The 27,645-nt window shown below is 55.7% G+C and overlaps 2 protein-coding genes across 3 annotated transcripts; both read right to left on the reverse strand.

Annotated features, from left to right (window-relative positions):
- Positions 1 to 540: 540 nt before the first annotated feature.
- Positions 541 to 17,671, reverse strand: DPH7 (diphthamide biosynthesis 7). Its single transcript, XM_047698932.1, has 11 exons — positions 17,646 to 17,671; positions 14,186 to 14,320; positions 13,478 to 14,126; positions 11,657 to 11,790; positions 11,180 to 11,267; positions 9,840 to 9,931; positions 9,267 to 9,433; positions 6,118 to 6,187; positions 5,934 to 5,999; positions 5,515 to 5,687; positions 541 to 1,336 (listed from the first exon to the last, which is right to left on the reverse strand). The coding sequence occupies exons 1-11, from the start codon at positions 17,669 to 17,671 to the stop codon at positions 876 to 878; spliced, it is 2,061 nt and encodes a 686-aa protein (XP_047554888.1). The 3' UTR covers positions 541 to 875.
- A 212-nt stretch (positions 17,672 to 17,883) lies between these two features.
- Positions 17,884 to 27,014, reverse strand: ZMYND19 (zinc finger MYND-type containing 19). Of its 2 annotated transcripts, XM_047699724.1 has the most exons (6): positions 26,794 to 27,014; positions 25,649 to 25,708; positions 24,501 to 24,607; positions 23,873 to 24,013; positions 18,644 to 18,824; positions 17,884 to 18,465 (listed from the first exon to the last, which is right to left on the reverse strand). In XM_047699724.1, the coding sequence occupies exons 1-6, from the start codon at positions 26,842 to 26,844 to the stop codon at positions 18,322 to 18,324; spliced, it is 684 nt and encodes a 227-aa protein (XP_047555680.1). In that variant the 5' UTR covers positions 26,845 to 27,014; the 3' UTR covers positions 17,884 to 18,321. The 2 variants fall into 2 exon arrangements, with proteins under 2 accessions (XP_047555680.1, XP_047555679.1); XM_047699723.1 differs by lacking the exon at positions 25,649 to 25,708 and having other exon boundaries at positions 26,794 to 27,009.
- Positions 27,015 to 27,645: the final 631 nt, after the last annotated feature.

Consider the following 27,645-nt stretch of genomic DNA (forward strand, 5'->3'; position numbering starts at 1 on the left):
CGCTCCGTTTCTTCCAGAGCGGGAACGACCTCCGGGAGTCAGAGTCCCAGTCTCGTTAGGTTCCTGCCACCGGGGCTCTAAAGCTGCAAGGGGAGGGGGGCTAATCCGCCACACTAACCCGTTTCTGGCCGAGGACTCGCTGCGGCAGCGCAGTGTGTATACACTTGCCTTTGCTCATCAGCCCCGGAGCTAACAAGCACTTCCGGTGCCGGGGTGAGGCGACCTTTGTAAATGCTCGCGGAAAACCGCTGTGACGTCGCTTTAAGGAAAGGCACACTTTCAGGGCGCCGGGCGGGGGGGCTCACTCGGTGAAGCGTCTGCCTTCAGCTCAGGTCCTGAACCCAGGCTCCTGGGATGGGGCCCTGGACCGGGCTCTCTGCTCAGAGAGGTCTGCTTCTCCCTTTAGCCCTCCCCGTTTGTGCTCGTTCTCTTTTCTCTCAAAATCTTTAAAAAAAGAAAGCGTGGGAGGTTGGGGGAGCCTGGTGGTGGGTGTTAAGGAGGGCGCATAAACAATCTTGAAACACTGAAAAAATAATAAAATCAAGAAAAAGAAAAGCACACTTTCCTTTAGTTAAATAAGCATGAAGAACTGAATGTCCAATTCACACAAGAAATTGACAGGTCTGAGAGCTGGGAACCCTTTCTGTCAGGCAGAGTCCCCGCCTTGAAATGCCCCAGCAGATTAGGAGAAGCCAACAGCTTCTCTGACTGTTCACGCTGTAGAGCCCATGAAGCCACTGGGCCCTGTGCAGTCCCCTGCGGAGGAGAACACCCAGTGAGAGGGTCTGAGTGCAGTGCGCTCACAAAGTCACACTCTGGGTTTTATTTGTGGAAATGGCCTTTATGACTTCAAATCAACCAAACTCTAACCTAGCTCAGCTGCTCTCCCACTTCCAGAGGTGAAGAACATGATCATAAAAGGAGCAAGTAGCTAGGAGGTCAGTGTTCAAGGTCGCTGCTTCCAGACAGAGGTCATAGTCACAGTCACAGACCTTGGTCCCTGCAGTGTGCGGCCAGCTCCCACTCTTCGTCGTGTCCTCTGTGAGTGGCTGGAGAGGAGTCCTCTGTTTGCTGCCACTCTGAAGTCTGGAAGGACCCTCTTCCTTGTCCTCTGCTAAATGATGACAAGAGGCTGCTGGTGACTGGTGTACAGACTTCAGGCTACAGAGAGGTGCCACTCTGGCTCCTGAGTTGCCGCAGGGAACAGTCCCCAAGCAGCACGGCTGGTCGATCTGTGACAGGCTGCCGGAGTAGAGCCAGGACCAGTCAGCTCCATACACCAATGAGTTGGACAACATGTGAGACACAGAGACCGTGTAGGCTTCCCGCTTCTCCTCTGGAATAAGACCAAACATGTGATGTTACCCAGGTTGACCTCCTCACTTCCAACCAATGGCCCCTGCCCAGTCTCAGAGGGAGGCTCTGCTAAAAGCAGCCATTCATCTGTCGGCAGCCACCGTGCATCACGCAAAGGAACCCTTGAGATGTGACAGATGAGAAGAAAGCAGACCTTCACCTGCAGTGAGTGCACCGTGTGTGCAGAGAGCAATCAGCATGGCCCCAGAAGCACACGGGCAAGGGTGCCTTTCCAAGTGGGCAGACTTGGCTGAAGTCTCTCAGTGAAGACTTCAAAGCAAAGGACAAAGGGTTAGCTAGAGGAGAGCGACAGGGACGCACAAGAAACAAGGAGAACAAGCACGTGGGAAATGGAGAACAGGACACATCTGGGTGACCACAAACAAGTGACCAGGCAATGCCACCAGGGAGCGGCGACATGTGTGGAGTGCCTGCTCCATAAAGTCTGGGTTTGAGCTTGGAAAAAAGTCACTAAAGAGTTTCAGCAGTTTTCCTGATGGTGAGTCACTATGGCACCTTTGAGGCTGGAGGGCAGGACTGGAAAGAAGTCTCGCTGCAGAAGGTATACAAGCAAGGTGCCTGGGTGGCTCAGTGGGTTAAGCCTCTGCCTTCAGCTCAGGTCATGGTCTTGGGGTCTTGGGATCGAGTCCTGCATCAGGCTCCTTGCTCAGCAGGGAGCCTGCTTCTCCCTCTCCCTCTGTCTGCCTACTTGTAATCTCTATCTCTCTGTCAAATAAATAAATAAAATCTTAAAAAAAAAGAAGGTATATAAGCAACATGTGACCAACAAAAGAAATGACAAGGTGTTGCCAAACCCGCAGTAGTCTAGGGTCTAGGATGAGGCCAAGGATGGCAAGAGCAGCCCCAGAAAACTAGTGGCCAGTGAGCTAGGGGTGTGGACTTAGCCGTCCCCAGCTGGAAGGCCTGGTGGCCAAAAAATTGAGGGAAGTACTCAAAAGTAAGTGGGGACATGACACACACAGGAGACCGCTTCTGGAGGTCTTCATGGGAAAGCTTTACGACGATGTGAATGGTATAGTGAGTAGTGACAACACCTTATGGCCCACTGAGTAACATAAAAGTCCACGAATCTATATGGACAGCTAATAAATACAGATATATGGGAGAGAAGATGTTTCTTCCTTATAAAAAAGCTAAGTTTAAAATGAAGAAAAAGTGGGGCACCTGGGTGGCTCAGTGGATTAAAGCCTCTGCCTTCGGCTTGGGTCATGGTCCCAGGGTCCTGGGATCAAGCCCCGCATCGGGCTCTCTGCTCAGCGAGGAGCCTGCTTCCTCCTCTCTCTCTGCCTACTTGTGATCTCTGTCTGTCAAATAAATAAATAAATCTTAAAAAAAAAAAAAAAAGAAAAACTGATACCAGAGCACCAGGGTGGTGAGGTTGGTTAAGCGACCGACTCTTGGTTCTGGCTCGGGTCATGATCACAGGGCTGTGAGAGCCCATGTCAGGCTCTGTGCTCAGCACAAAGTCTGCTGAAGACTCGCTCTCACTCTCCCTCCCCCTCTGCCCCTCCCCCCTGAACATGCATGCATCCTCGCTCATGCTCTCTCTCTAAAGTAAGTAAATAAATCAAAAAAAAAAAAAAAAAAAAAAGAAAGAAAAAAGAAAAAGAAAATAGGAAATCTTTGTAATTATAGTAATAATCTTGTTCAGGCAAGAATCATCATGTGTTGAGTGACAGTCTGATGAAGAACACAAAGGTTCAAACACTCTAACCACAGACTAATTAGTACTAATTACACAAGGAAAAACATTTTTATAGTGAAGCAGTCCAGGGGAGACCTCAACCAAGTGACCAAATTAGCCTCATCCGCGGGAAAAAGACAAAGTGACATCATGTGGCCCCTGACGAAGCCCACTAAGGAAGGCAGAACGTCATTTTTGTAACGTTCCTGAAAAAACCCACCAACCGCATGGGAGACACTTCAGACTCCGAGTGAGGAACGGACTGAAAGCAAGAAGACAGGGCAGACATGCTGTGCCAACCGCAGCCGCGAGAGGGCGCACATGGCTCGGCTGCTACCAGACGGGGCCGGCCTGAAGCCCACAGAGTCCCTAGGCGGCAGGAGGGACCCTCACAACCATGCGGGTCAGTTCGTTAGGAAAATGCAAACAGCATAAACATACAGATGCCGAACAACAGAGCCCCAAAATACACGAGGACACAGACAGAAACGAGGGAAGAAATTCACAACACAAGCACAGCAGCCAGAGACTTCACTGCCCACTTTCCATGACCAACAACAGGGGCACCTGGTGGCTCAGTCACTTGAGAGTCCGGCTCTGGGTTTCAGCTCAGGTCATGATCTTGGGGGACTCCACGTGGGGGCGGAAGGGGGTGTCTGCTTGAGATTCTCCCTCCCTGTGCTCCTCCCCCCACAATGTGCATACACACTGTGCACTCTCTCTCAAATAAGTAAAAAAATCTTTAAATAATAAAAATAATGAGAAAATATGAAGGACACATAAAAAAAATGAGCCATCAGTGGAGTCTGCGACTCCTGATTATGGGTTGTGGGTTCAAGCCCCACGTTGGGCATAGGGATTACTTAGAAAAAGGTATTTTTAAATAAAAAACTAATGTACAACCAGACAGAAAATCAACAGACCCCTTGAAGAGAATCTGCAGAGCACTCCGCCCACAGCCACCGAACCCGCTCTTCTGAAGGGCACGCAGGACGCACTCTGGGACCAACCACACACAAACGCACGCAGCAAGTCTCAATAAACTTAAAAGGAACCCACAAAGGAATGAAATTAGAAATATGTGTAGAAATTTAGGACAGGGGCGCCTGGGTGGCTCAGTGGGTTAAGCCTCTGCCTTCAGCTCAGGTCATGATCCCAGAATCCTGGGATCGAGCCCCGCATCGGGCTCTCTGCTCAGCGGGGAGCCTGCTTCCCCCTCTCTCTCTGCCTGCCTCTCTGCCTACTTGTGATCTCTGTCTGTCAAATAAATAAACCTATCTTAAAAAAAAAAAATTTAGGACAGTCACAAAAGTTTGGGATTAAACAACACACTCGTCAATAACTAATGAGTCAAAGAAGAAATCACAAGGTTATTTATTTATTTGACAGACAGAGATCACAAGTAGGCAGAGAGGCAGAGAGAGGGGAAAGCAGGCTCCCCGCTGAGCAGAGAGCCCGATGCGGGGCTCAATCCCAGGACCCTGAGATCATGACCTGAGCCGAAGGCAGAGGCTTAACCCACTGAGCCACCTGGGCGCCCCTAGAAAGTACTTTGAGATGAATGAAAACATACCATACCCCAAAACTGATGGCACGCATCGAGAGCAGGGCTCAGAGGGCAATGTCTCATTAAACACAAGACCTCACATGGCTTTCGGCTGAGAAACTGCACGTCCGTGGAACTACCAGAGCGGACGCGCGACAGACAGCGGAACCGAAGACACAGAACAGGAATCCGGGAGCGCAGCCCCGCTCGGGGGGAGAGTGGGCGGGCCGCAGAGCCGCACGGAGGAGGTAGAGGTGGTGTCTCTCAGTCGCTTCTTCTTCGCGTGGACAAGGAGGGAGGGGGAGTCACAGACTGAGGCTATGAGGAGGGAAAGGGGGCGCTGGGGGCTTGAGAAGAGAGAACAAAACGTGCAAAAGTTCTGCCGGGTAAAGGACGATTGGCTAGAGGAAGGACACGGTTTGCCTGGCAACTCTGAGAACCCACCGTTAACACCAACCTAGAGTGAGAGCCCCCAAATGGGTCAGGCCCACGCGGAACCGGGTGCTGCCCAGAGAGTGGGAGCAAGGCGGAGAGAGCCGAAGCATGTGGGAAGCATGTGGCCACCCAGACCAAACTGTGCACAGGCAGGAAGGACGTGGCAGAAAGTGGGCCAAGGACGGCTACGGGAGAGACAGGTGGTGACGCTTTCAGAGCAGAGTCCTAACAGGGCAGAGGACAGCTAACCAGTGGGAGGAACCCGGGTGACCGAGCTGGTCAGGTGAGGACTGTGGCTAAGAAGTGGAGTGCCACAGACTGAGTTCGGGCCTGGCCCAGGTACGGGCCTCAGTGGGACTGGGGTGTGAGCCTGGGAATGTGTAGAGCGTACAGGAGGAGCTGGGCAGAGCCAGGGAGCAGGGACCCTGGGAACCCCCACCCCAGGCCTGCCTGCCACGGGGCCCCCACTTGCCTATCGCCTTCTGGCAGTTGAAGATCTGAAAGCCGCCGTGCATACACGCCGCCAGGAGCAGGTGGTGGCGGAAAGGGTGCCACCTGAGCCGCCATACTCCGCCCTGTGCGGCCATGTCTGCGAATGGCTCCTTCATGTTCCGAGTGTCCCACAGCAGAACGTGCTCGTCGTAGCTGAAACCCACAGGGAGCGTGCAGGAAAACCAACAGCTGATTTTCCCCCAAACCCCCTAGGTGCAAGGGCCACCTCCCAGGGACACCCATGCCACTCCTTCCTCTGGGACAGAGTCCCTTCCCAAGCCCAGCTCTCTACACTCTGGTGGAACAGCTGGGCCCATCCAACAGCACTGCAATGGTCAACATGAGAAAAGGAAGTGAAAGAAGGAAGACGGAGCCCCGGGACAACCTGAAGGGACTCACCTTCCCGTGGCCAAGATGTCCTCCTGGTGGGGGCTACTTCGCACGCTGCACACGCCCATGGAGTGTCTGTGGGCAAAAGTGCGAGGTCTGAGCCCGCGCAGGGTCCCAACCCCAGGGGAACATCCACAGAGGAGGGATGGGGCGCTGGTGTTGCACGCCGAGGGCTGGCCCCTTGGTAACTCACCTCTCGCTAGTGAACACACACGTGCCAGGTGTCCTGGTGTCCCAGCCTTTCAGAAGGCCGTCGTCCCCACCTGTGTGGAAATAGAAAGGCCCACTGACAATGGCACTGACAACAGGAGGCAACCACTCCCCCCCAGGGAGGACACTGATGCCATGGGCGATCCCGTGGTTGCGGGGGCCGGCAGGCAGAAGAGCCCTGTGCTGGAACTGTGTCTTCAGACTTGTAGAGGGCCCCCGCGGGGAAGACAGGAGAGGCTGAGGGGCTCGGCCTAGAGGAATAACAGGGAAGGCCACGAAGTTAGGGGAAGAGTTTCCAGGTCATGACCTAGCTGAAGCGGCCACTTCGTAGGCTCCAGCACTCAGTGGTCCTGGCGCCACAAACCCAAGCTGCCATAGCAAAGAACTCTGAACGGGAACTGCGGGCAGGAGGCGGCAAGCAGGAGCACTTCTCGCGTTTCTGGAACCTTCAGCCCACCCCAGTGTGTTTTAAAGGGAAGTGCCCTTTGTACCCTTACAGTAGAAAGCACCCCTGCTTGTCTTAGGGAACTGAAAAGATAGGAAGAAAGGGGAAGCTGGTGCCATCATCCACAGTCTTTAAAGAAAAGCAGCAACAAGATAGAGGGTACTGGGGTGCTTGGGGGCTCAATCGTTGAGCGTCTGCCTTCGGCTCAGGTCAGGATCCCAGGGTCCTGGGATCGAGCCCCACATCGAGCTCCCTGCTCGGCGGGAAGCCGCCTTCTCCCTCTCCCACTCCCCCTGCTTGTGTTCCCTCTCTCACTGTCTCTGTCAAATAAATAGACAAAATCTTAAAAAAAAGAAAAGAAGAACAGATAAAGGGGACTGGTGGCTATCTTGGAAGAAGGGGAGCAAGGCTGGGACACAGGCCCACAGGGAGAGTGAAGGGGAGCAAACGAAAACACCTGGGTCTGACCACCGCAGCCATCCACTCGACCGTCTACCCCCCCACATACCCACCTGCCCGCCACCTGGCCCCCGTCCACTCAACCTGCCCATCAACACCCTCTGAGCACACTACGGACTCCCACAACAGACGGAAGGGAGACGGATGAACATGGCCTCAACTAAGGAGACGGACGGAACCGGTGCGGCAGGTGTGATGCCTGCGGGAGAGCCTCCGACAGGTGGCTGCCGGCCGGGGGCAGACTCGCAGACAGAGCCGGTAGTGGCCTCTTCGCATGCTGGTCTCTCCTGTCTTCCAGCATGTTCATCCACCAGGACACCCTGGTGACCCGCGGCACACAGACACCCACACCCCTACGGGTCTTCCCCTGCGCGTGCCACCCCCAACTTGGTCTGAGGCCTTCTTACCACCACCTGCGTGGCGGGTCTCCGGGCTCTGCCCCCAAGTCCTTGCAGCTGCACTCAACACCTTAGGGAAAAGACCCCCTTGGATTCGAAGATGTAAGTCAGGGGATGTCATCCCTCTGCCCAACATCCTGCTGTGGCTCCCAGTTCATTCTGAGCAAAAGCCAAAGTCCTCCCCGTAGCCTGCAGGGCCCTGGGACTTCGATCTCCCCACCTCCTGTCTGCCACTCCTCCCAGCTTTCTGGTCCTACAGCTCTCCCCATGCAGCAGGCTCACTCCTGCTCGAGGCCTCTGCCCCCAGTGACCGTGCTCTGTGACAGGACAGCCGGCACCTGCCCACACCCCAGTACCTCCACCCTGCTCTACCTTTCTCCTTCCCAAAGCACTGATCACCTCTGAGCTGCTCCGCACTGTGCCACGCCCACTGCCTGTCCCATCTCAACGTACGCTCATTGAAAGCAGGGACTGCTGTCCGCCCTGTTCACTCATGATCTCCAGCACCTAGAACTCTGCACGGACACAGCACATGCTCCATAAACATTCGGTGAAAAAATGAGTTGGTGCTGAATTATGAAATCATAGCCACCACGATACCCTTGCTCTGAATTAGCTAAGCCTCAAGGTAGTACTCATCCAAGAATGAGAAGACCTAAAAAAATTAAATCCTGGGGTGCCTGGCTGGCTCAGGCAAAAAAGCATGTGACTCTGATCTCAGGGTTTTGAGTTTGAGCCCCACCCTCGGTGCAGAGATGCCTTAAAATAACTAAGAAAAATTTCCTTAAAAGGAAGAAAGAGAGAGTGACAGGAAGGAAGGGGAAGCGAAGGAAAGGAGGGAAAGAAAGAGGTCTGCTTAAGCACCAAAATGCAGTTGTTTCTCGAAGACAGGGCCCGTAGCTGAAGTCAGGGGAGTGACAATGCACAGAGAGAAGAGCACCAGACAGAGGCCAGAGGACAGGGACACTTTTAAGCAGAGGGGACGAGCCACCAAAGTAGAACAAGGAGCAATCAGCAGAGGAGAAGTCCAAGATAACTCAAGGAAGACTGTGCCAGTCAGCACGGGAACGTAGCTGAGAGGGTGCTGGACCAGGCACTGAGGAGCCAAGTGAGAGTGGTTCTGGCAGAGAGCGGGGGACCACGCAGCTTCCTGACAGTCCAAGAGAACGTCCCTGCCCTCAGCGTGCTGTGAAGCCTAGAGCACTACTGGCAACTGGCCGCAGAGGGAAGCGAGGGTCAGATCTTTTCTTTCCCTCTCTGCACATCCAGGAGCGCCCCTTCTGCCTTCTCTCAGCGGCCAGCGTCCCCTGCCTCCCATCTCCCATGAGCCCTCTCCACTCAGCTGAAAGGGGCTGATCACAGATGCCCAGCTCCTGCAAACTCTAGCTCGAGGAATTTCTCATCCTCGCATCAGGACCTGCGCGCACACCACCCACGATACCAGGGAACCAAGCCCTTCTCTCTAGGCCTTTTCTTTGGGAAGGTAAACTGTATCCAAGGGAGTAGACAAGCCTGAAACCCAGCGTCACAAAGTCAGTACTGGACACAGAAATAGCAGTGGGAAACGTGGGACTCTGGATTTCTCGCAGCAGGAGCATGGGATCAGATACCAGGAGTGGCAGGAGGCCGGGCTCTGCTGCTCCAGCACGTGGTCAGCGCTACCCAAGATCCCACAAAGCCTGAACGGCTAAGTCGAGAGTACCAGCTACAGCTTTTGTCTCCACAGAGGGTCTTCAAGGTCCCAACACGTCCAGAGTCACGGCCCTAACACGAGCCACACTTGCTCACTCCCTCCCTCATGGGGCCAACACCCAGCGGAGAAGTACCAACCTGAATACACGATTTCCGTCCGCCAGTAATCAAAAGCAGCGATCCAGGCCTCAAAGTGATGGGCAGGCCACGTGGCCACCTCCTGCAGCCCTGCCTCAGTCACCTCTAGCAGGTGGAGCTGCCCCTTGGAGTCGCTGCCAATGATTTTCAAGGGCTGGTCACTGGCCCTAGACGCAGGGAACCAAGGGAGAAACCCAGATGAATTTATGCACTGACCCAAACTCACCACCCTCTTCTGGTTCCCAGCGGGTGACACCTTGCGATATTCATGGGAGAGGTTAGGTTCCCCATGGACCTGGTCTGCAGACTTGCCCGTTAAGACGTTTGAGCATCTGGCAGAAACTACCACTGAGCTTGTTAAAATAAACCCGTGTCAGCTTTTCTTGATGAAAACACCGTTCCTTTTATCTGAAAAGCTGGAATGTGCTCTCTCTGGATTAGGACTGGTAGTGACATTCCCCGGTCTGGGAAGCTGCCATCAAGGCTGCCTCGAGGTTTCAAACCTCTCTTGCGTGAGAAGAGCAACGACTCCCCAGAGGAAAACCTGGGGTCCCTCACCAGCGCCGGTCTTACCTTTCAGTTCTCCCAGTGGACCAATCCAGAGACAGGGCCAGACACTGCTTCCCCAGGGCAAAGCTGGAAACTGGCTGCAGTGTGTAAGCATTCTACCGGAGAGAAAGGAGCGCTATCTAAGGGAAACAGCCCGGAACCCCAGAAAGACAAGTACTCTAGCTCAGGTGGCCATCACTCCCTCCTCTACTACTAGACGAACAAAGCGTGTTAGTCCTTGATTCATCACAGAATGAGAGAACACTGTGGACCCGGCCCCTGCTCTCTAGACGCCCCCACACCTGTGGGAGGAGGACTCCTACACGCGACCTGAGCAGAAGCAGGTCTCTCTACCCTTCGCTGTCCATGCACTCCTAGTCACGGGCCCCAGGAAGCACCACTGACAGACACCACCTGCCTCTCCCCGCCTCCAGGGATGCTGGGACACCCTGTCTTCAGGGACAGTGACATTGGGATCTTTCTGCTAGTTTCCATTTCAGAAGCTGCAACTAGCCATTAAACACGATTTCTCTTTTCTAAGACTTACGTACGTATCTTATGACCTAGACAAGCTGGACGATGCTTACCTCCCTTAAAAGGCTCCTAGCAGGCGGCTTCCTCAGAGTCCTCTCTGAGGGTGATCTGCTCTTGCCAGAAGCTGGTTCATGGGCCCACAGTCTTCCCCAGATTATTCCCTCCCTCCTTCCTCAGACAGGGCTGCAGCACGGCTCTTTACACACAAGCCCTCAGCCGCCCTAACTCCAACAGCAAGTGGACCTGCTCCGGTCCCGCCTGCACACCTGTGTTGGTGTGTGTCCCTCCCACCGAGTCAGGGCTGGTCTTGTGGGCTCTGCCTTCCCTCGACGACAGGACTCCCCTGTTCTCCGGAGCCTCTGACCGTCAGATGCAGTCATTTTGCAAACACGTGGCACTGACCAATAACAAACAGTCTGAGAAAGCCACAGGGGAGACACATCCCTTCCTGATTATGGGTGACAAGTGCCACTTTCCCACAGGAAGTTCGTTGCTATTCTTGGCCCCAGCAGCATCAGCCTAAGAACGCTGGTCCAGGCTTTCCACACAGAAGAACTTTCAGATCCACTGACAGGTGAATGAATGAATGCCCTGTCACCTCAGCCCTTCCACTGGGGACACATGGGTGACCTCTTCTCAGAGTCAGATGCAGGACCCCGTAATTTAAAACAGACCGCATGCTAGATTAGAATGCTTTATGATAAAGTTTGCCACTGAACAGAAATCATGCCACAGAAAGGTTTGCAGCAGCACAGCCTCACGCCCAAACCCTCTCCGTTCAGATTCTTTCCGACCCCCCCCGCCCCCAACTCCTGGTCCTAGTCACTGACCTCAGACCCCACCAAGCGGAGGAGTTCTATGGACCCACCAGCATCTGCCACACCCAAGAGGGCATGGCCAGCCACCAGGATGTGGCACCTGTGGGGAGAATTCATACGCCAGTCAGAGCACAGGACGCACCCAGGGCACGGAACAGCATTATGGACCTCAAGAACTTACTTAAATTTCAGCTCCAAAACCAGGCTATAGCCTGCAGTTCTGTTCCAAGATTCCCCTGCTTATGAAGCAGAAAATGAGCATCACTTTCCAGACTCCCACCAACCCTAGGACTTGGAACATGACAACTGAAAGGAGCCCCAGTCTACAATACGCTCCCAGGGCCAACAGGTGGGCAAAACAATAAAGAAATGAAAAAGTTCAGACATTTCCTCATCTTATTGAATGCTGACAGGCATCAGGCTCCCTGATTAAATGAACAGATACTCATGACGAATTCCAGACAAGAGGGATTTTTACCAACATCATACCATTTCATGTCCAGGATTGCAGAAGTATCTCTTCTTTGGACCTCGAGCAGGGGGTGAGCAGAGTTGTCCTCATTGAAACTATACAAGTAGAGACGACCCAAACGGGTTTGAGGCTCATCAGCATCCAGTCCACTCTATGGAAAAGACAGATGTATTCTCTGATTACCCTGATAGATACCGAAGAACCCAAGGCATGGTAAAAGGAATCAAAGGAAAGAAAAGGTTGGCCAAGACTCTGGGACTCTTGTGGCTCAGTAAGTTAAGCCTCTGCCTTTGGCTCGGGTCATGATCTCAGGGCCCTGGGATTAAGTCCCCTGTCTGGCTCCCTGCTCAAGAAGGGGTCTGCTCCTCCCTTTGTCCTCCCCCTGCTGCTTGTTCTTTCTCTCTCTCAAATAAATAAAATCTTAAAACAAAACAAAACAGACTCTGGAACTCTACCTGGAAGCAACACCCCTGATTTTCTGCAGAAATGTCTCTTCTCGTGTTATACAATTAGTGGGTAGGCACATAAACTCTGTTGGGCTCACCACAGAATTTTTTTTTTTAAGATTTTTTTTATTTATTCATTTAACAGCGATCACAAGTAGGCAGAGAGGCAGGCAGAGAGAGATGGGGAAGCAGGCTCCCCGCTGAGCAGAGAGCCCAATGCGGGACTCAATCCCAGGACCCCGGGATCATGACCTGAGCTGAAAGTAGAGGCTTAACCCACTGAGCCACCCAGGTGCCCCTAGAATTTTTTTGTTTTTAAAGATTTTATTTATTGGGGCATCTTGGTGGCTCAGTGGGTTAAGTGTCTGCCTTTGGCTCAGGTCATGATCCCAGGACCCCGAGATCAGCAGCCCAGCCGAAGGCAGAGGCCCAACCCACTGAGCCACACAGGTGCCCCCCCCCTTTTTAAGTTTTATTTAAATAATCTCTACAACCAATGTGGGTTTCAAACTCACGATCCTGAGATCAAGAGTTGCATGGTCTACTGACTGAGCCAGCCAGGTGCCCCTAGAATGCTCCTTCTAAGTGGACTTCTAAGAACTGGCTATGGTAGGGTCGCTGCAGGACCCAGTCAGCCCTGAAAGGTCCTGGCTTCAGCATGTTGCTGGGGCACCAGTTCTCATTCTTAAAAGCGTCCTGGTTTGCATCTGAATAGATGCCTTCAAGAGATTAGAAATAGCTCCTTCAAATTCCCATTTTCTCTTTATTCTAGACTTCACCCATAAACCTGAGCCACACCTGCGTATAAGGGACTTTCAAGACACCCATTCCCAGTGCCAGGCTGGCGCAGTCCGTGCAGAATGCAGCTCTTGCTCTCAGGGCTGGTGTAGAGATTACTTACATAAATAAACTTAAAAAAAAAAAAAAAAAAGTCCCAGGGGCGCCTGGGTGGCTCAGTGGGTTAAAGCCTCTGCCTTCGGCTCAGGGCATGATCCCGGGGTCCTGGGATCCAGCCGCCCGTTGCGCTCTCTGCTCAGCCGGGAGCCTGCTTCCCCCATCTCTCTGCCTGCCTCTCTGCCTACTTGTGATCTGTTAAATAAATACATAAAATCTTAAAAAAAAAAAAGCCCTTCTACCTTCCGACCACAAGGCCACTGTCACATCTTCATCTCCTGTGTGACTCCACAGACTTTCTCTTCCAACCTTCCCCACTGCAGGCCCGACAGGCCCCAGCGGGCGTGGAAGGCTCTGCGTGTCTGAACCCTTTCCCCGCCCTTCCTGAGACGTCTCCTGGAAGAGGAGCGGAGTTTTAGCGACTGGAGATGCCACCTGGGGAGCGCACACCTAGAGAGCCGCGGTCAGGGCCGCCGAAGGCAGGAGGGCACCGCACACCTTGTTCTCAAGGTCGGCGCGCGGGTCCTCCGGCTTCTGCAGCTGGTAGGTGCCGCAGACCAGCAAGTGCCTGCTGCCTTCCAGCGGGCACCACTCCACCGAGTCCGCGGTGTACTCCGTGTCCACCGCCTGCAGCAGCCGGACGCGACTTCCCGGGCCGCAGGAGTCAGACCCGGACACAGCGGAGACCGGGCGGCGAAGGCGGGGTGGCGAGGCCAGGTTGAGAGCGGGGGTCGGAGTCGGGGCTGAGGTCCGCGGGGAGAGCGGGGTCGGGGCTGAGGTCGGCGGGGAGAGCGGGGGTCGGGGCTGAGGTCGGCGGGGAGCGCCGGGACCGGGATCGGACTCGGGGGTGAGGTCGGCGAGGAAGAGAGAACTAAGTTCCGGACCCGTCGTTTTTACTTCCGCAATCGCCCCCACCTCCGGGGCACCGGGGCGGGACTTCCGGCCGCCGTTGTAACCTCGCGAGAGGCCGGGCTCTTGCGCCCCCTGCCGGCGGACCTCCGCGGGCTGCACGCGGGTCTGGAGGCGGCAGCCCAGTATCCAGACGGAATGGCATTCGAGGGGGCTCCTATAACGGCTGGACGGAGGGGGACGGGGGAAGGAGAAGGGAAACAGGGCACGGAAGTAGGGGTGAGCAAAGGGCCTAGACCTTTAGGGAGCCGAGTCCGGGGTCCGGGGTCGGCCCCAAAGGGGCTGGGCCATGCCCGCCTTCTGACCCTCACGGCCATCCGAGGGGGCTGCCGGGCCTGCGAGAAGCGCGGGGCACCCGCGGACGCAGGCCCGCCCGCCAGGACATAGGAGAAAGGAGCCAGGGCCAGCTGGGGGTGCCTGATGCGCGGCGGGCTGGGGTGGTGGACACGAAGGTGGACAGGGGGCCTGGGGACGAGCCCGCGTCTGGGCCCAAGGGGCAGGGCTCTGTCGGCCTCCTAGAATGTAAGGGAGGACATCGTGCACAGCCCCGATCTGATCTGGGAGGCTGAGGAGATGCTGCTGCCGGTCAAGAAAACCAGTATATACTACAGCACAGGTTTGGGGACCGCGAGCTTTGGACGTTGTTAAGGATGGACTGAACGGTCTTTCCAGAAAGCTGGGAAGTCCTATCCCGCAGCACCAGAGAACGTGACATTTGGAAACAGGGTCTTTACTGAGGTCACCCAGTTGAAATGAGGTCATTAAGGTGGGCCCTAGTCCTACAGGACTGGTATCTTTATTTTTTAAGATTTTATTTATTTATTTGACAGAGAGAGATCACAAGTAGGCAGAGAGGCAGGCAGAGAGAGGGAGAAGCAGGCTCCCCGCTGAGCAGAGAGCCTGATGTGGGGCTTGATCCCAGGACCCTGGGATCATGACCCGAGCTGAAGGCAGAGGCTTTAATCCACTGAGCCACCCAGGCGCCCCTTTATTTATTTTTTAAGATGTTTTTATTTGTCAGAGAGTGAGAGAGAGAGAGAGGGAGAGCACGCGCACACAAGCAGGGAAGCGGCAGACAGAGGGAGAGGGAGAAGCAGGTTTCCTGCTGAGCAAGGAGCTGATGTGGGGCTCCATCCCAGGACCTTGGGATCATGACCCCATGACCTGAGCCAAAGGCAGACACTTAACCTACTGAGCTGCCCAGATGCCCCTGACTGGTATCCTTCTGAAGCGGTGATTTGGTCTCTCAAGAACAGACCCACACAGGGAAGATGACGTAAAGACGGAGGGTTGGTACGAAGGAAGGGTCACCTGAAACTGCCAGAAGCTGGGAGAGGTCTGGAACGCACACACCTTGTGTTCAGAGGGGGCATGGTCCTGCCAACACCTTGATTTGGGACTTGTGACCTCCACAAATGGGGTGATACATTGTTGTTCTGAGCCATGTAGCTGTGATACTTTGTTGGGATGACCCCAGGGAACTGGATAAGGCTGACTCTGAAATCCCCACTCCCCACGGATACCTGGGGACCCAGCCTGCAGTTCGGAAGCAGGGCTTTGTCTGGAAATACAGCTGTGAGCCAGCAGGTCAGAGGGTGGCTGAGCAGAAGCACAGAAGAGGCTGGTCAAAAAGAAACAGGACTGTCCGAAACGGCTGAACCACACACCTGCACCTGGTGCAAGAAATGGTCAAGGGGAACCTGGCTGGCACAGTCTGTAGCATATTGAAGCTTGATCTTTGGGTCAGGAGTTTGAGCCTCACATTGGGTTCAGACTAAAAAATCTTTAAAAAACAAAACCAAGCCAAAAACCACCTGGGTGGCTCGTTTGGTGAATCGTCTGCCTGGCTTCAGCCCAGTTTATGCTCCCAGGGTCCTGGGATCAAGTCCCACATGGGGCTCCCCGCTCAGCAGGGAGTCTGCTTCTCCCTCTGCCCCTCCCCCTGCTTGTGCTCCCTCTTCCCCTCTCTCAAATAAATCAATTCAATTAAATTTTAAAAAGTCAAAGTCAAGGGGCACCTGAGTGTCTCAGTCAGTTAAGCATCTGCCTTCAGCTCAAGTCATAATCCCAGGGTCCTGGGATCAAGTCCCACCTTGGGCTCCTTGCTCAGCAGGGAGTCCGCTTCTCTTATCGCCCCTCCTCCCCGCTCACGTTCTTTCTCTCAAATAAATAAAAATCTTAAAAAAAAAAAAAAAAGGCCAAGTCAAGCAGCTCCACATACTACACAAGCCCCTTATTTTAACCATCTGAATGTTAACCTTCCTCTCAGGTGTATGGCTATAAAGATCAAGAGATTGGGGGCCATCAGAGGAGGAAAGAAATGAGGGGCTGGTATCAGAGAAGGGACAAGGGACACACATGGGGTAAGAGCGGTCTACGGATCCTACAGCACCTTCCTGACAGCGTCCACAGCAGGGGCCACAGCGATGATGCAAGCAAAGGGAACAAGTCACTCCACAGGCACCTTCAGAACCTTACAGCTCCCGCCCAGAGCCCGTCACCAGCACAGACCTGGGGCTGAGGTGTCTAACACACAGTACGGGGCACAGCCCACTGGACAGGGAACAGCCACCAGTGGGCGGCAATCCCTGGGCCAGTGCTATTTTAGACTAACTGCACCACATGGAAGAGACCAGCGGTGTGTCAGGACCTGGTGTGGTGTCCAACAGGTCAGCTGGGACCTTTTGATGTAATTTTCTGATGAGTAGCTGCCCACAGGACAATGTGTGCGGGTTAGGGAATGCAGACAGGCTCCAAGTGCCCGGACACAAAGGTTACGGCCAAAGACCACAACCTGTGGTCTGGTGTCTCATCCCAGGAGCCTCTGTTTGAAAGCAACTTGCATGAGCACACTCAAGGTCCTGTGCCGGGAAGACCACCCAAACCCCAACATGCCGGCCTACATAGGTGCCCCACCCAACAGTCCTGACCAGAGCTGACCTCTGGAAGCAGGAGTCACGCCAACCCTGGGAACGCCCCAAGAGCTCAAACCAACTGCTGTCTGTAGGACTCTCAGGATCACACATATTGCCCTCCCCAGAAGATTTCTGATCCCCCATTACCACTTAACCTAGGGTCTGGCGAGACCTAGAGCAGACCTCACCTATGGAGCAAGGACATCCCTGACCCAGAAAGCAGCACTCACGCTGCCAGCGGCACCAGGCGGGGTTCTCACCTTCACAGCAGCCCCTCGGGGTTCAGAAGGGTCCCTCCTGCTCCCTGTGGGTTGCCTTCACCTGACTGCCCCAGTCTGGCTCTCCAAGACGTACTGCCCAAGGACTGCTAAAGAACCTACCAGAAGCTCAACTCACCAAGGACACCAAGAGTCTGTCCCCAGACAAGGAAATGAGCACACACAAGGCAGATGGGACACACTGGGAGATAGCAGAAGACCTGCATGAGGGAAAGTGTGGCAGCGACCCTGGGGACCAACATGGGGAAAGGGATAGCCCCGGACACGTGCTCAGAGGTGGAAGGGCCAGCCTTCCTTCTCCCAGGAAGTAAAGCCTCTGGTGGGCTGGCTGGATCTGGAAACCAGTAAGTTCCTAGGCTTATTGCCCTAAAGTGGTTCGGCAAGGTGTAAGAGGCCCTGCCCGGCCTTCAGACCCTGGGCTCCTGAAGGGGGAGGAAACCCAGCAGAGCAGATGGGGAAGCAACACTCTCTCACCATGGTTACTCCAGCACACAGGCAGGACCTCTGGAGCTCGGCCGGGCAGAAGCCCCGCCACACAGGGCGCAAATCCAGGTGAGAGTTTACCTGCGCCAGGGCTGAGAACATTCCATGCCCGCCAAACAGGGCTGCCTGCTCCAACACCCCGGCTACCCCTGCCACAGGACAAGCGTGGGTCTGGGTCTCCCACTCCGTGCCCACCTGCCTCCTCTCTCTCTCAACCTAGGAATAAAGGCAACGCCGCACCCGCAGCCCTAGACCACCTTAGTTCACTCAGAAATAAAGCTCAACAGCATCGAGGGCGAAAAGGAGAAGGAAGAACGGCTGAGGCACTCGATGATTCCACCCCTTTACTGTGCCTTGTAGACGCGACCCCAGACAGGCCACGCTCCCTGGGGCTGCAGCCGCCCAGAGAAGCTTCTGTCACGTGACACTTTCTAGGCTTTTTAAACATGTGGCCCGACCGTTTGCCATTTGAGAATTACAGCAAATGATTCTATTTGTAATTTCTAACCCTCCCACTGCCTCCCCCCAAAAAAACTGTACATGAGTTTACAAACATATTAACATATAAATAACGAGAAGCATCCCAGTGGGAGCCTCCCCAGCTGTCTGTGCTCGGAGCTGAACACCGCAGGGACCGCTGAGCCCACCAAGTCCTTGTGACGGCGGCTGCCAGGCTGCGAGCCACCGGCTCCTCCAGCACCTCCAGGCCGACCACCGGACTGTATCTGCCGCGCCCAAGGAAGGTCCAGTGGCGCAGTCACCGCTCGGGCTCCAGCTCGTGCTGGAAGGGGCGCTTCTTCTCCCGACAGTGCTTCTTGTGGGCCGGCCAGTCCTTCTGCTGGCACTGGGAGCCGCAGTACCGGGCCGCCTGGCAACGCCCGCAGATGTTGAATTCGCGCAGCTGAAAGAACACAGAACCACGGCTTCACCGTCGCGCCAGGGGACCGGCTGCGGGGCCGACACTACATCCCCCATCGGAAAGGGCCGGGCGAGCCCATGCACCAAAGCTGCCGCGGAAAAGCCGCTGCAGCCGGGGAGCCACTGGAGGGGCCGGGCGGGTGGCGCGGCCGCACTGGTACCTGTTTCTCGATCATCGTGCAGGGCGGGTAATGGCACTCGTAGTAGGTGCAGGAGCTTTCCTCCTCTTCCACCACATCCCCGTTGGCGTTATAGTAGCGGGTCACGTTCAGGACGGGGAACTGCTCCTCGATGGGGTCCGTGGGGAGCTGCTGAATCGCCAGCCAGTATAAGCTTTGCTCCCTGGAAAAGACAAGCAGACACCTCAGCATGCTCCAGCCAGACACCGCCAAGGTAGGGATGCAACGGGGACACGACCTCAGGACAAACTGTTTGCCCTGCTCTGTTTTCACGACATCTTGAACTTGGCTTCTCTTTGCCCCCACACAGCACTCGCAGTGGGGCTGATCTGTGTGTGGCATCAGGGACCGACCCACTAAAAGGTACACAGCAGGGCTATGTCTACCTCACTCCTCAGCCCCCCAGATCTGGGACTGACAGGCACACGGCAGGCAGAGAGGACACGTAGTCTCAGGACTGGGACCCGGCCAAACCTGGCAGCCTTTTTCCCTGCTCATGGCCCCAGAGGCACCTGCCTCTGCCCCAGCTACCTCCCCTTTGATGCGGTGAGCTGCTCTAAGTCCTTAGTGGACCAGAAGCTTACAACTAAGGAATCCTACCTGATGTGAGACCTGAGGCTCCCCGATGGGCCCCATTGGAGCACAGGGTGGGTGGGGAAAGTCCAGGCAGTCCACAGCCCGCCCTGGTGCCGGGCTGCATAGGAGCAGGCTAACACCCCCTTCACCCCACCAACCCCATGGGGGCCAGGCCTGGAGAGACTTGGTTACATACAAAAATTAATTCGAAATGGATCAAGGACCTTAGTGCAAGCCCTCCGGCACCTGGCCGGCTCAGTCAGTGCGGCAGAGCTCTAACTCTTGATGTTTGGGTCAAGAGTTCACGCTGGGCCTAGAGCTTACTTAGAAGAACAACAAAAAAAGCACACTATCCACAGAGCTACAAAGGCAACCCACAAAATGAGGGAAATATATGCAAATCATGTATTTGATAAGAAATTAATATCCAGAATATATAAACATCTCCCATAACTCAACAAGAAAAACACCAAACAACCAGATATAAAAACAGGCAAGAGGAGGGGCGCCTGGGTGGCTCATTCATTAGGCGTCTGCCTTTGGCTCAGGTCACGAACCCAGGGTCCTGGGATTCAGCCCCGAATTGGGCTCCCTGCTCAGCAGGAAGCCTGCTTCTCACTCTGCCCCTCCCCCTGCTTGTGTTCCCTCTCTCCCTGTCAAGTAAATAAATAAAATCTTAAAAAAAAAAAAAAAAAAAAAAAAAAAAAAAAGGTAAGGGTGCCTGGGTGGCTCAGTAGGTTACGCATCAGACTCTGGATTTCAGCTCGGGTCATGAGCTTAGGGTTGTCACACTGGGCCCCACACTGGGCTCCATACTTGGTGGGAGGTCAGTTGAGATTCTCCCTCTCCCTCCCCCACCAATAAATAAATAAATCTCTAAAAATAGCCAAAAGACCTGAATACACTCCTCTAAAAGCAGATGTACAAATGACCAGTACACACATAAAAAGATGACTATCATTCCTCATCATCGGGAAAATACAAATGAAAACTAAAACAAGATTTTCGGGGCGCCTGGGTGGCTCAGTGGGTTAAAGCCTCTGCTTTCAGCTCAGGTCATGATCCCAGGGTCCTGGGATCGAGCCCCGCATCAGGCTCTCTGCTCAGTGGGGAGCCTTCTTCCTCCTCTCTCTCTGCCTGCCTCTCTGCCTACTTGTGATCTACTCTGTCTGTCAAATAAATAAATAAAATCTTTAAAAAAAAAAATAAAATAAAACGAGATTTTCACCCCACACTCATTAGGATGAGTGAAACAAAACAAAACCAGAGTGTACGAGTGCTGGTGAGGACGTGGAGAAACGGGAACCGTTGTGCGCTGCGGGCGGAGATCTAAAGCAGCGCAGCCGCTATGGGAATGAGGATGGCGGCACCTCAGAAAGTTAAAAGGAGAACCACCCTACAGCCCAGCACCTGCACTGCTGGGCACAGACTCCGACCAGCTGGAAGCAGAGTCTTACAGAGACACCTGGACTCTCAGGCTCACCGCAGCAGTATTCGCAACAGCAGAGGTGTGCAAACCACCCAAGTGCTGGTCATCGTCAACATGCCAACAGGTGAGACGTGGTAGAGAAACAGAATGGGTCATCATTCAACCTTAAGAAAGGTGGAAATCGGGGCGCCTGGGTGGCTCAGTGGGTTAAAGCCTCTGCTTTCGGCTTAGGTCATGATCCCAGGGTCCTGGGATCGAGCCCCATGTCAGGCTTTCTGCTCAGCAGGGAGCCTGCTTCCCCCTCTCTCTCTCTGCCTGCCTCTCTGCCTACTTGTGATCTCTCTCTGTCAAATAAATAAATAAAATCTTAAAAAAAAAAAAAAAAAAAAAAAAGGTGGAAATCCTGACAGAGGCTCCGTCAACGACAGACCTTGAGGACATTGTGCTGAGATAAGCCTGTACCAAAAAGACAAATCCTGTAGGATTTGTACTCCCAGGAGACCCTAGAGGAGTCAGATCCAGAAACAGAGAATGGAAAGGTGGGGGCTTGGGGCGGGGATGGGTCTGTGTCTAACGGGGACAGAGTATGAGTTTGGGACAATGGGAAAGTTCTGAAGGTGGATGGATGGCGGGGATGGTGGGTCTATTCGATGCCACTAAACTGGCCATTCAAACATGGTTACGATGGGGGCACCAGGGTGGCGTAGTCTGACTCTCAGTTGTGGCTCAGGCTGCGACCGTAGGACTGCAGGGTGCAGCTCGGGTGGGGCTCATGCTCAGCCGAGCCTGAGATTCTCTCTCCCTCTCTGGGTTCCTGCCCTCCCCGCCCCTTGGGCACACTCTCACACATGCATGCTCTCTCTCTAAAATATTTAAATCTCAAAAAAAAAAAAAAAAAAAAAAAAGGCTAAAATGGTAAATGCTACATGCCTTTTACCACAACGAGAAAAGTTTTTTAAATTAAAGAAAAGGGGGGGGGGCGCCTGGGTGGCTCGGTGGGTTAAGCCGCTGCCTTCGGCTCGGGTCGTGATCTCGGAGTCCTGGGATCGAGCCCCGCATCGGGCTCTCTGCTCGGCAGGGAGCCTGCTTCCTCCTCTCTCTCTGCCTGCCTCTCTGCCTGCTTGTGATCTCTCTGTCAAATAAATAAATAAAATCTTTAAAAAAAAAAAAAAATTAAAGAAAAGGGGAAGAGCCGGGATGTAGGAGGCTGCTGGCGCCTTCAGAGCTTTCAATGAAATCCTACAAGACAGAGGTACACTTGGGCCCCAGACGGCTTCTAAAAGCAGAAAGCAAAGAAAACACACTTTGACAAAGAGACCCTCCACCCGTGCCCCCAGATGAGCCACCCTTGTGGCCACTGCACTGAAGGGAAGCCAGGTGGGATGTGCAGGCCTGGGAGATTCCATGGGCCATATTCCCAGCCTCACAGACAGGTTGATTCCCACCACAAGAACCAGCCATGTGGAGGCCACCAGCTGAGAAAGAGAAGGAGACGTACTGCCCAGGCCAGCTGGGAGTTCATGCTGCACTCAGCCTCGCTCTGACCCACGACAAGCACTCAGGCTAGCTCTGACCCACGGTGTGACTGCTGCTGGGAGTCCCCATCCCTAGCCAACAAACTAAGGATGGCACCACTTGATTGTCTCTTGAGAGGTCACAAAGGAGAGAGCCTCAAGAGCAGAGCCTCAGTCCTGGGCCTCCCAGGAGCAGCCTAGAGGAGCATGGGGACAGCCAGGCCACGACCCAGCAGAGACCACTCCACAGCGCAGCCTGGGGTGCAAAGGACCCTTTTGCAAAAAGGTGTTTTCAATTGTGGTTATCTTATCTCATAACCATAAATAATGTTCAGATGAGTAAATGTAACATTCAGCCATAGGTTGGCCAGACCATGAGTCACACAAAGGCCTAAAGCGACAGACTTCATAACCCAGAGCTCCTGAAAGGAGATCCACTGCTCAGTAAAGGGTAGACAGCGCCCTGTTGGCCCACAGTGGAAAGACCTGTCCAGTGTTGTGGGGGCAGATCCCAGTGCTCCCACTGAACAAGCATCCATGTTGGACAACCCAGGGGAGCTGTGGACACTGACTGGCCTCCTGAGTTGCCCTTACTCTTCTGTTGATAACACCACCTTCATTTTGATGAAAGGCTTCCCAGAGGCCTGAGGGCATACGTGAACCCCAGAGAGCCCCTGTGAGCCCACAGATGGTACACAATGGCCGAGAACATCCTGGCTCATTTTGGTTCCCAATTCCCATCCTGCTGGTTCCCCAGCTCTTCTCAAGGGCTCCATGAAGCTCATACCAGGGCTGCGCTTGGGGCCAGCTCTCAGCATCCGACTTGCCCAAGAGGGTTACCTGTGCTATCCTGAGCAGAAGCAGTGTCTGCAGGACCACATAGTGGTGGAGGCTGAACAGCAGAGCCCCCAAACCACACTACCTTACTTCTTTTAAAGATTTTATGTATTTATTTATTTATTTGAGAGCGCAAGCAGGAGAGCACAAGGAGGGGTGCAGAGGGAGAGGGAGAAGCAGACTCCCCGCTAAGCAGAGAGCCCACCACAGGGCCTGATCCCAGGACCCCAAGGAACATGACCTGAGCCGAGGGCAGACACTTAACCAACTGAGTCCCCCAGGTGCCCCCATGTCTTGCTTTTTTTTACTTAGATGAAACGTTTAGACAAAAAGACACGAGTGTGTACAGGAGTACAGAGAAGTCCTGCCCATGTACAAGCACCCAGCCCAGACAGCTCTTCTCCCCACTATGGCTGATCTAGAGAACCAACCCAAAAGATCACCATCAAAACGGCATCCCACCCCCATGAAGTAAACAAGGATCCCATACTTGGAGGAAAATAACCAAGGTCTCCCCTCCCACAGATCAGAGCACAGAACAGAGACATGGGCCCTCTTGGTAACAAGCACCTAGAGGATAGGGCGCCTGGGCGGCTCAGTCAGTTCAGCAGCTGCCTTCGGCTCAGGTCATGACCCCAGGGTCCTGGGATGGAGCCCTGCGTCAGGCTCTCTGCTCAGCGTGGGCTCTTCTTCTCCCTGTGCTCCCTTGCCCGCTCTCTTGCCCACACACGCTGTCTCTCTCAAATAATAAATAAAATCTTTAAAAAACAGAAACACATGGCAACATGAAAGCTTAGAGGAGGGCTCTCCCCCGGAGGCCCCCCGCCGACGCCAGCAGGCCCTGAGGAGACCCACCTCTGCTTGCTGGATGTCTCTTCGGCTTTGGGCCGCCAGCCCCACGGCACCAGCTGCAGGTTGTCCAGGCGGTTGTCCACAGTCACAGCGTTGAGGTGCACCACCTGAAACCCGGGAGCGATGCCTCCCCTGTGACGCTCCCTAGGAAACAGACAACTCTCACCATCTGCCGCCTCCACACCCCCACCCCCCAACTGCAGCCCTGGGGCCCGAACTGGGCCCCTGCCACACTGCGGGGACAGTCAGGAGCAAGGCTGCTGCGAGGAATCCAACTATGTGAGTCTGTGGCCAAACACGATGGACCATGCTGGCAGTTCAGCCCCTTGACTGAAGAGCTAGGCAGCAAGAAGCCGGGCTGGAACCCCGAGCATCACACGCAGAGCCTGGAGCTTACCCCACCCGAGCAGCGGCAAGCATTTCGGAACTCCACCACGCGCGCCAAGAAGAGGCAGGTCGTCCCTCACAGCCCACTCACAGGCTCGGCAAGAACACAGTAGAGGGAGCCAAGCCCACCCTACCCCAGAGGAGGCTGTGTCAAGGCAGGTTGCTCCACGGACGCCGGGTGCCCTGTGCACAACAGGGCTCACGCAGCACCCAAACAGGAAGCAAGCAGCTGGAAAACACCTACCACAACAGCTCATGAAGGAGCCTTCCCGACCCTCTTCCTCGGTTTTTGTCAAAGGCATATGCAAATATCTTAGCACCATTTCCGTCTGCGTCTACTTCCATCCGGGCCTGAGAGAGAACGAGGAGAAGATCTGTTAAAAAGCCTGACTCTCAGCTCCACTTTGAATCCCTCTGAAGGAAAGGGAAGTGAAACAGACAAGCCAGGGCACATATATGAGGCCTGTTTCTGGGACCCAAGGCTCTACAGAGGCTCCCTGTCATGAGCAGCCGGCCCTGTATCCCAACAAGCATGCACTCACAACCCACTCTGAGAAATACTGCAGATACAGAGAAACTTTCTCATTTTTAGAAAAACCCCACAATTCGGTGAGAAAAACTCTTGGACAAGTAACTAACAGTTGACCCCTGAACGTGTAGGGGTCAGGCACACTGAACCCCACACAGCTGAAGACCCATGTGGTTCCTGAGATAGCTAACGCATATTTTATACTTTAAATACAACATATGCTACATTCTTACAATAAGGTAAAGTTAGAGAAAGGACAACGCTTTTAAGAAAGTCATAAAGAGAAAAAATACTTACAGTACTGGGGTGTATTTATCAAAAAATCCCCCCAAATAACCAAAAAACAAAAGTACCACACCCACATCTAAGTTAACCCGTGCAGTTCAAACTCGTGTTGTGCTGGGGTCACCTGCACCGTGAAAGCACGCGTGCGGCGGTAACAGGGTAGCGGCTCCGCAGACCCCTGGAGGACTTCCGGAGGGGAGGAGCCGGTCGGTGAGGACTGGCGGGTAAGCCGAAGCTCATCAAGAAGAGCACAGCAGAAGCAGGGGAGCTCAGGAAGATGAGAGAATGGACAGCACCAGGGCCCAGCAGTGACGGCGGGGCCCGGCCAGAGGGAAGGCGAGGTGGTCCTGGACAGTCTCCTAGGCAGCCAGGGCTTGTCCAGCTGAGCATTCAACCACAAACATGACACAGTTTGATCTGTTTTCGGGAAGAGTCAGCCACCAGGGTGAAAGTGGGAGAGGACGCCATCATGGTGGTGGTGAAAGCCAGGCTGCCCTCGCAAGGGATAAAACCCGCCCCTCGCGACCCTCCCCAGGCACTGACTGATAGCAGGTCAGCTGAGAAACAGCCACCCTTACCTCAAAGGAGTAGCCCTCCACCAGCGGGATATCTTGCTCATCTATCAGTGTGTACTTGGTCTGGAAATTAATCATGTTTCAACATGTTACGTTCAGGGTCACAGTCAAGTATCAGCCTTAGACAGAAACTGGCCCTTCCCGCTGTGGAGCAGGTGAGGGGCACGAAGCAGCCTACCCCCTACAGCAGGTGGTTGTTTCCCACTCGAGACTGTAGCAGAGGAGCAGACATCAGGCCTCCCTTCCCATCCACATGTGCGAGAACCGAAGGGCCACTGAGCTGGCTGACCTCTAGGCTGTGTGTCTGAGTGCGCCGGTAAGCCAAACCCGAGAGGGAGGCTTGCTCAGAACAGAAGAAGGGGCCCTGGATGGAGGCAGAACGTCCAGAAGGCTTCCGTGAACGTGTTCATTAAGTGGGTGGCGGTACCCCGGAGCTGCTGCTCGCTTAGCTTGCTCACGGAAACATTCCGAGTGAACGGAAGGCAGGACGCTAGCTCGCCCGGTCCCTGAGTTACAGGGATCGCAGAGCTGCGGGGAGCCCCCCTTCCCTAGGTAAAGTGCCACGTTCCTTCTTGCAGGAAACGCAGGAAACGTCCCCCAAACGGACTGGTCGCATTCTTGCTCGGAAAGCCTTTTTCTAAGATCTAAGCCGGTTTTACCTTCATCTGACTGCCTCTGCTCCTCTCTCCCACCCGAAGCTTCCGCCGCTGGTGATGGGAACAGGGTTCCCATCCAGGGTAAGGTCCGTGGCTGGTGCAGCTGCACGGCCGGCCGGCTCCTGGAAACAGCCAAGCCTCAATGCCCACAGGTGCCAGGAAGCCCCGGCCTCGACCACGCGGAGGGCGGGGCCCGGTAAGGGAGAGAAGCAGAGGGAGGCCCTGCTCTGGGAGGCCCACCGAGGCCCGTCCAGCCCCGGCCACCGCGGGCGGCGTGAACCCTGCGCGAAGCTCCACTGCGGACCGCCAGGCACCGAGACGCACGCAGGCCGCCTCGCCAACGAGCGAGCGGGCCTCGGAAGGGCGCCGCGCTGCCCGCGGCCGCCAGCCCCGTCCTGGCCCGCGAAGACCCGCCGCCGCCGCCCGCCCGCCCGGCCCCGCACCCCCCGACCCGCGGCTCCGGCCCCGCGCCCCAGCTCCCGCGCCGCTCACCTTCCCGGCCACCCGGCCGAGCCGCACGATGCCCAATTTGAAGTCGGTCATGGCCGGGCCTGCGCTCGGCCGGCGGCGCCGCTCCCTCGGGAGGCGCCGGGCCGGGACCGGGGCCGGGCCGGGGCGGCGCCGCGGCGCGCCGGGTGGGCCGGGCCGGCGGGCCGGGGTCGGGGCCAGGCGGGACGAGGCTGGGCCGGGCTCGGGCCGCCGCCGCCTCGCGCCCGCCGGACCTGCCACGCGCCGCCGCCGCCGCCGCCGCCGCCGCCGCCGCCGCCGCCGCCGCCGCCGCCGCCGCCGCCGCCGCCGCCGCCGCCGCCGCCGCCGCCGCCGCCGCCGCCGCCGCCGCCGCCGCCGCCGCCGCCGCCGCCGCCGCCGCCGCCGCCGCCGCCGCGCGCACCACCGCGAGCGGAGCCGGAGGCGGGGCGGGGCGCGGACACACCCCCGCCCGCCGCCGACCCGCCAATCGCGGGGCGCGCACTGCGCCGGCCGGCGCGCGCCGCCGCGCCGTGGCCAATGGGAGGAGGGAGAGTGCGCCGGCGCATTGAGGAGCAGAGGGAGTGCGGGGGGGGGGGGGGCGCGGCCAGGGGCGGCGCCTGCGCGGCCGCCCCACGCTACGTCAGTTTCGCGGGAAGCTTTGTGCTGGAGGCCGCGCTCCGGCTCCTGCTCCTCGCTGCCGGCTCCAGGCTCCGACCCAGCGCCGGACCCCGCACCGGGCTCCCGACCCCGCGACCAGACCGCGGCCCCCGGCCTCGCATCCCCACACCCGACCCTGCGACCCGGCCCGCGCGCGCGACCTCCCTCGCGGAGGGGCCGACGGGGGGCCCTGTGGGCTGGGGTTTCTGCGGGGCTCGC

The sequence above is a fragment of the Lutra lutra genome, chromosome 13, assembly GCF_902655055.1.
Source record: "Lutra lutra chromosome 13, mLutLut1.2, whole genome shotgun sequence".
Taxonomy (NCBI): Eukaryota; Metazoa; Chordata; class Mammalia; order Carnivora; family Mustelidae; genus Lutra; species Lutra lutra.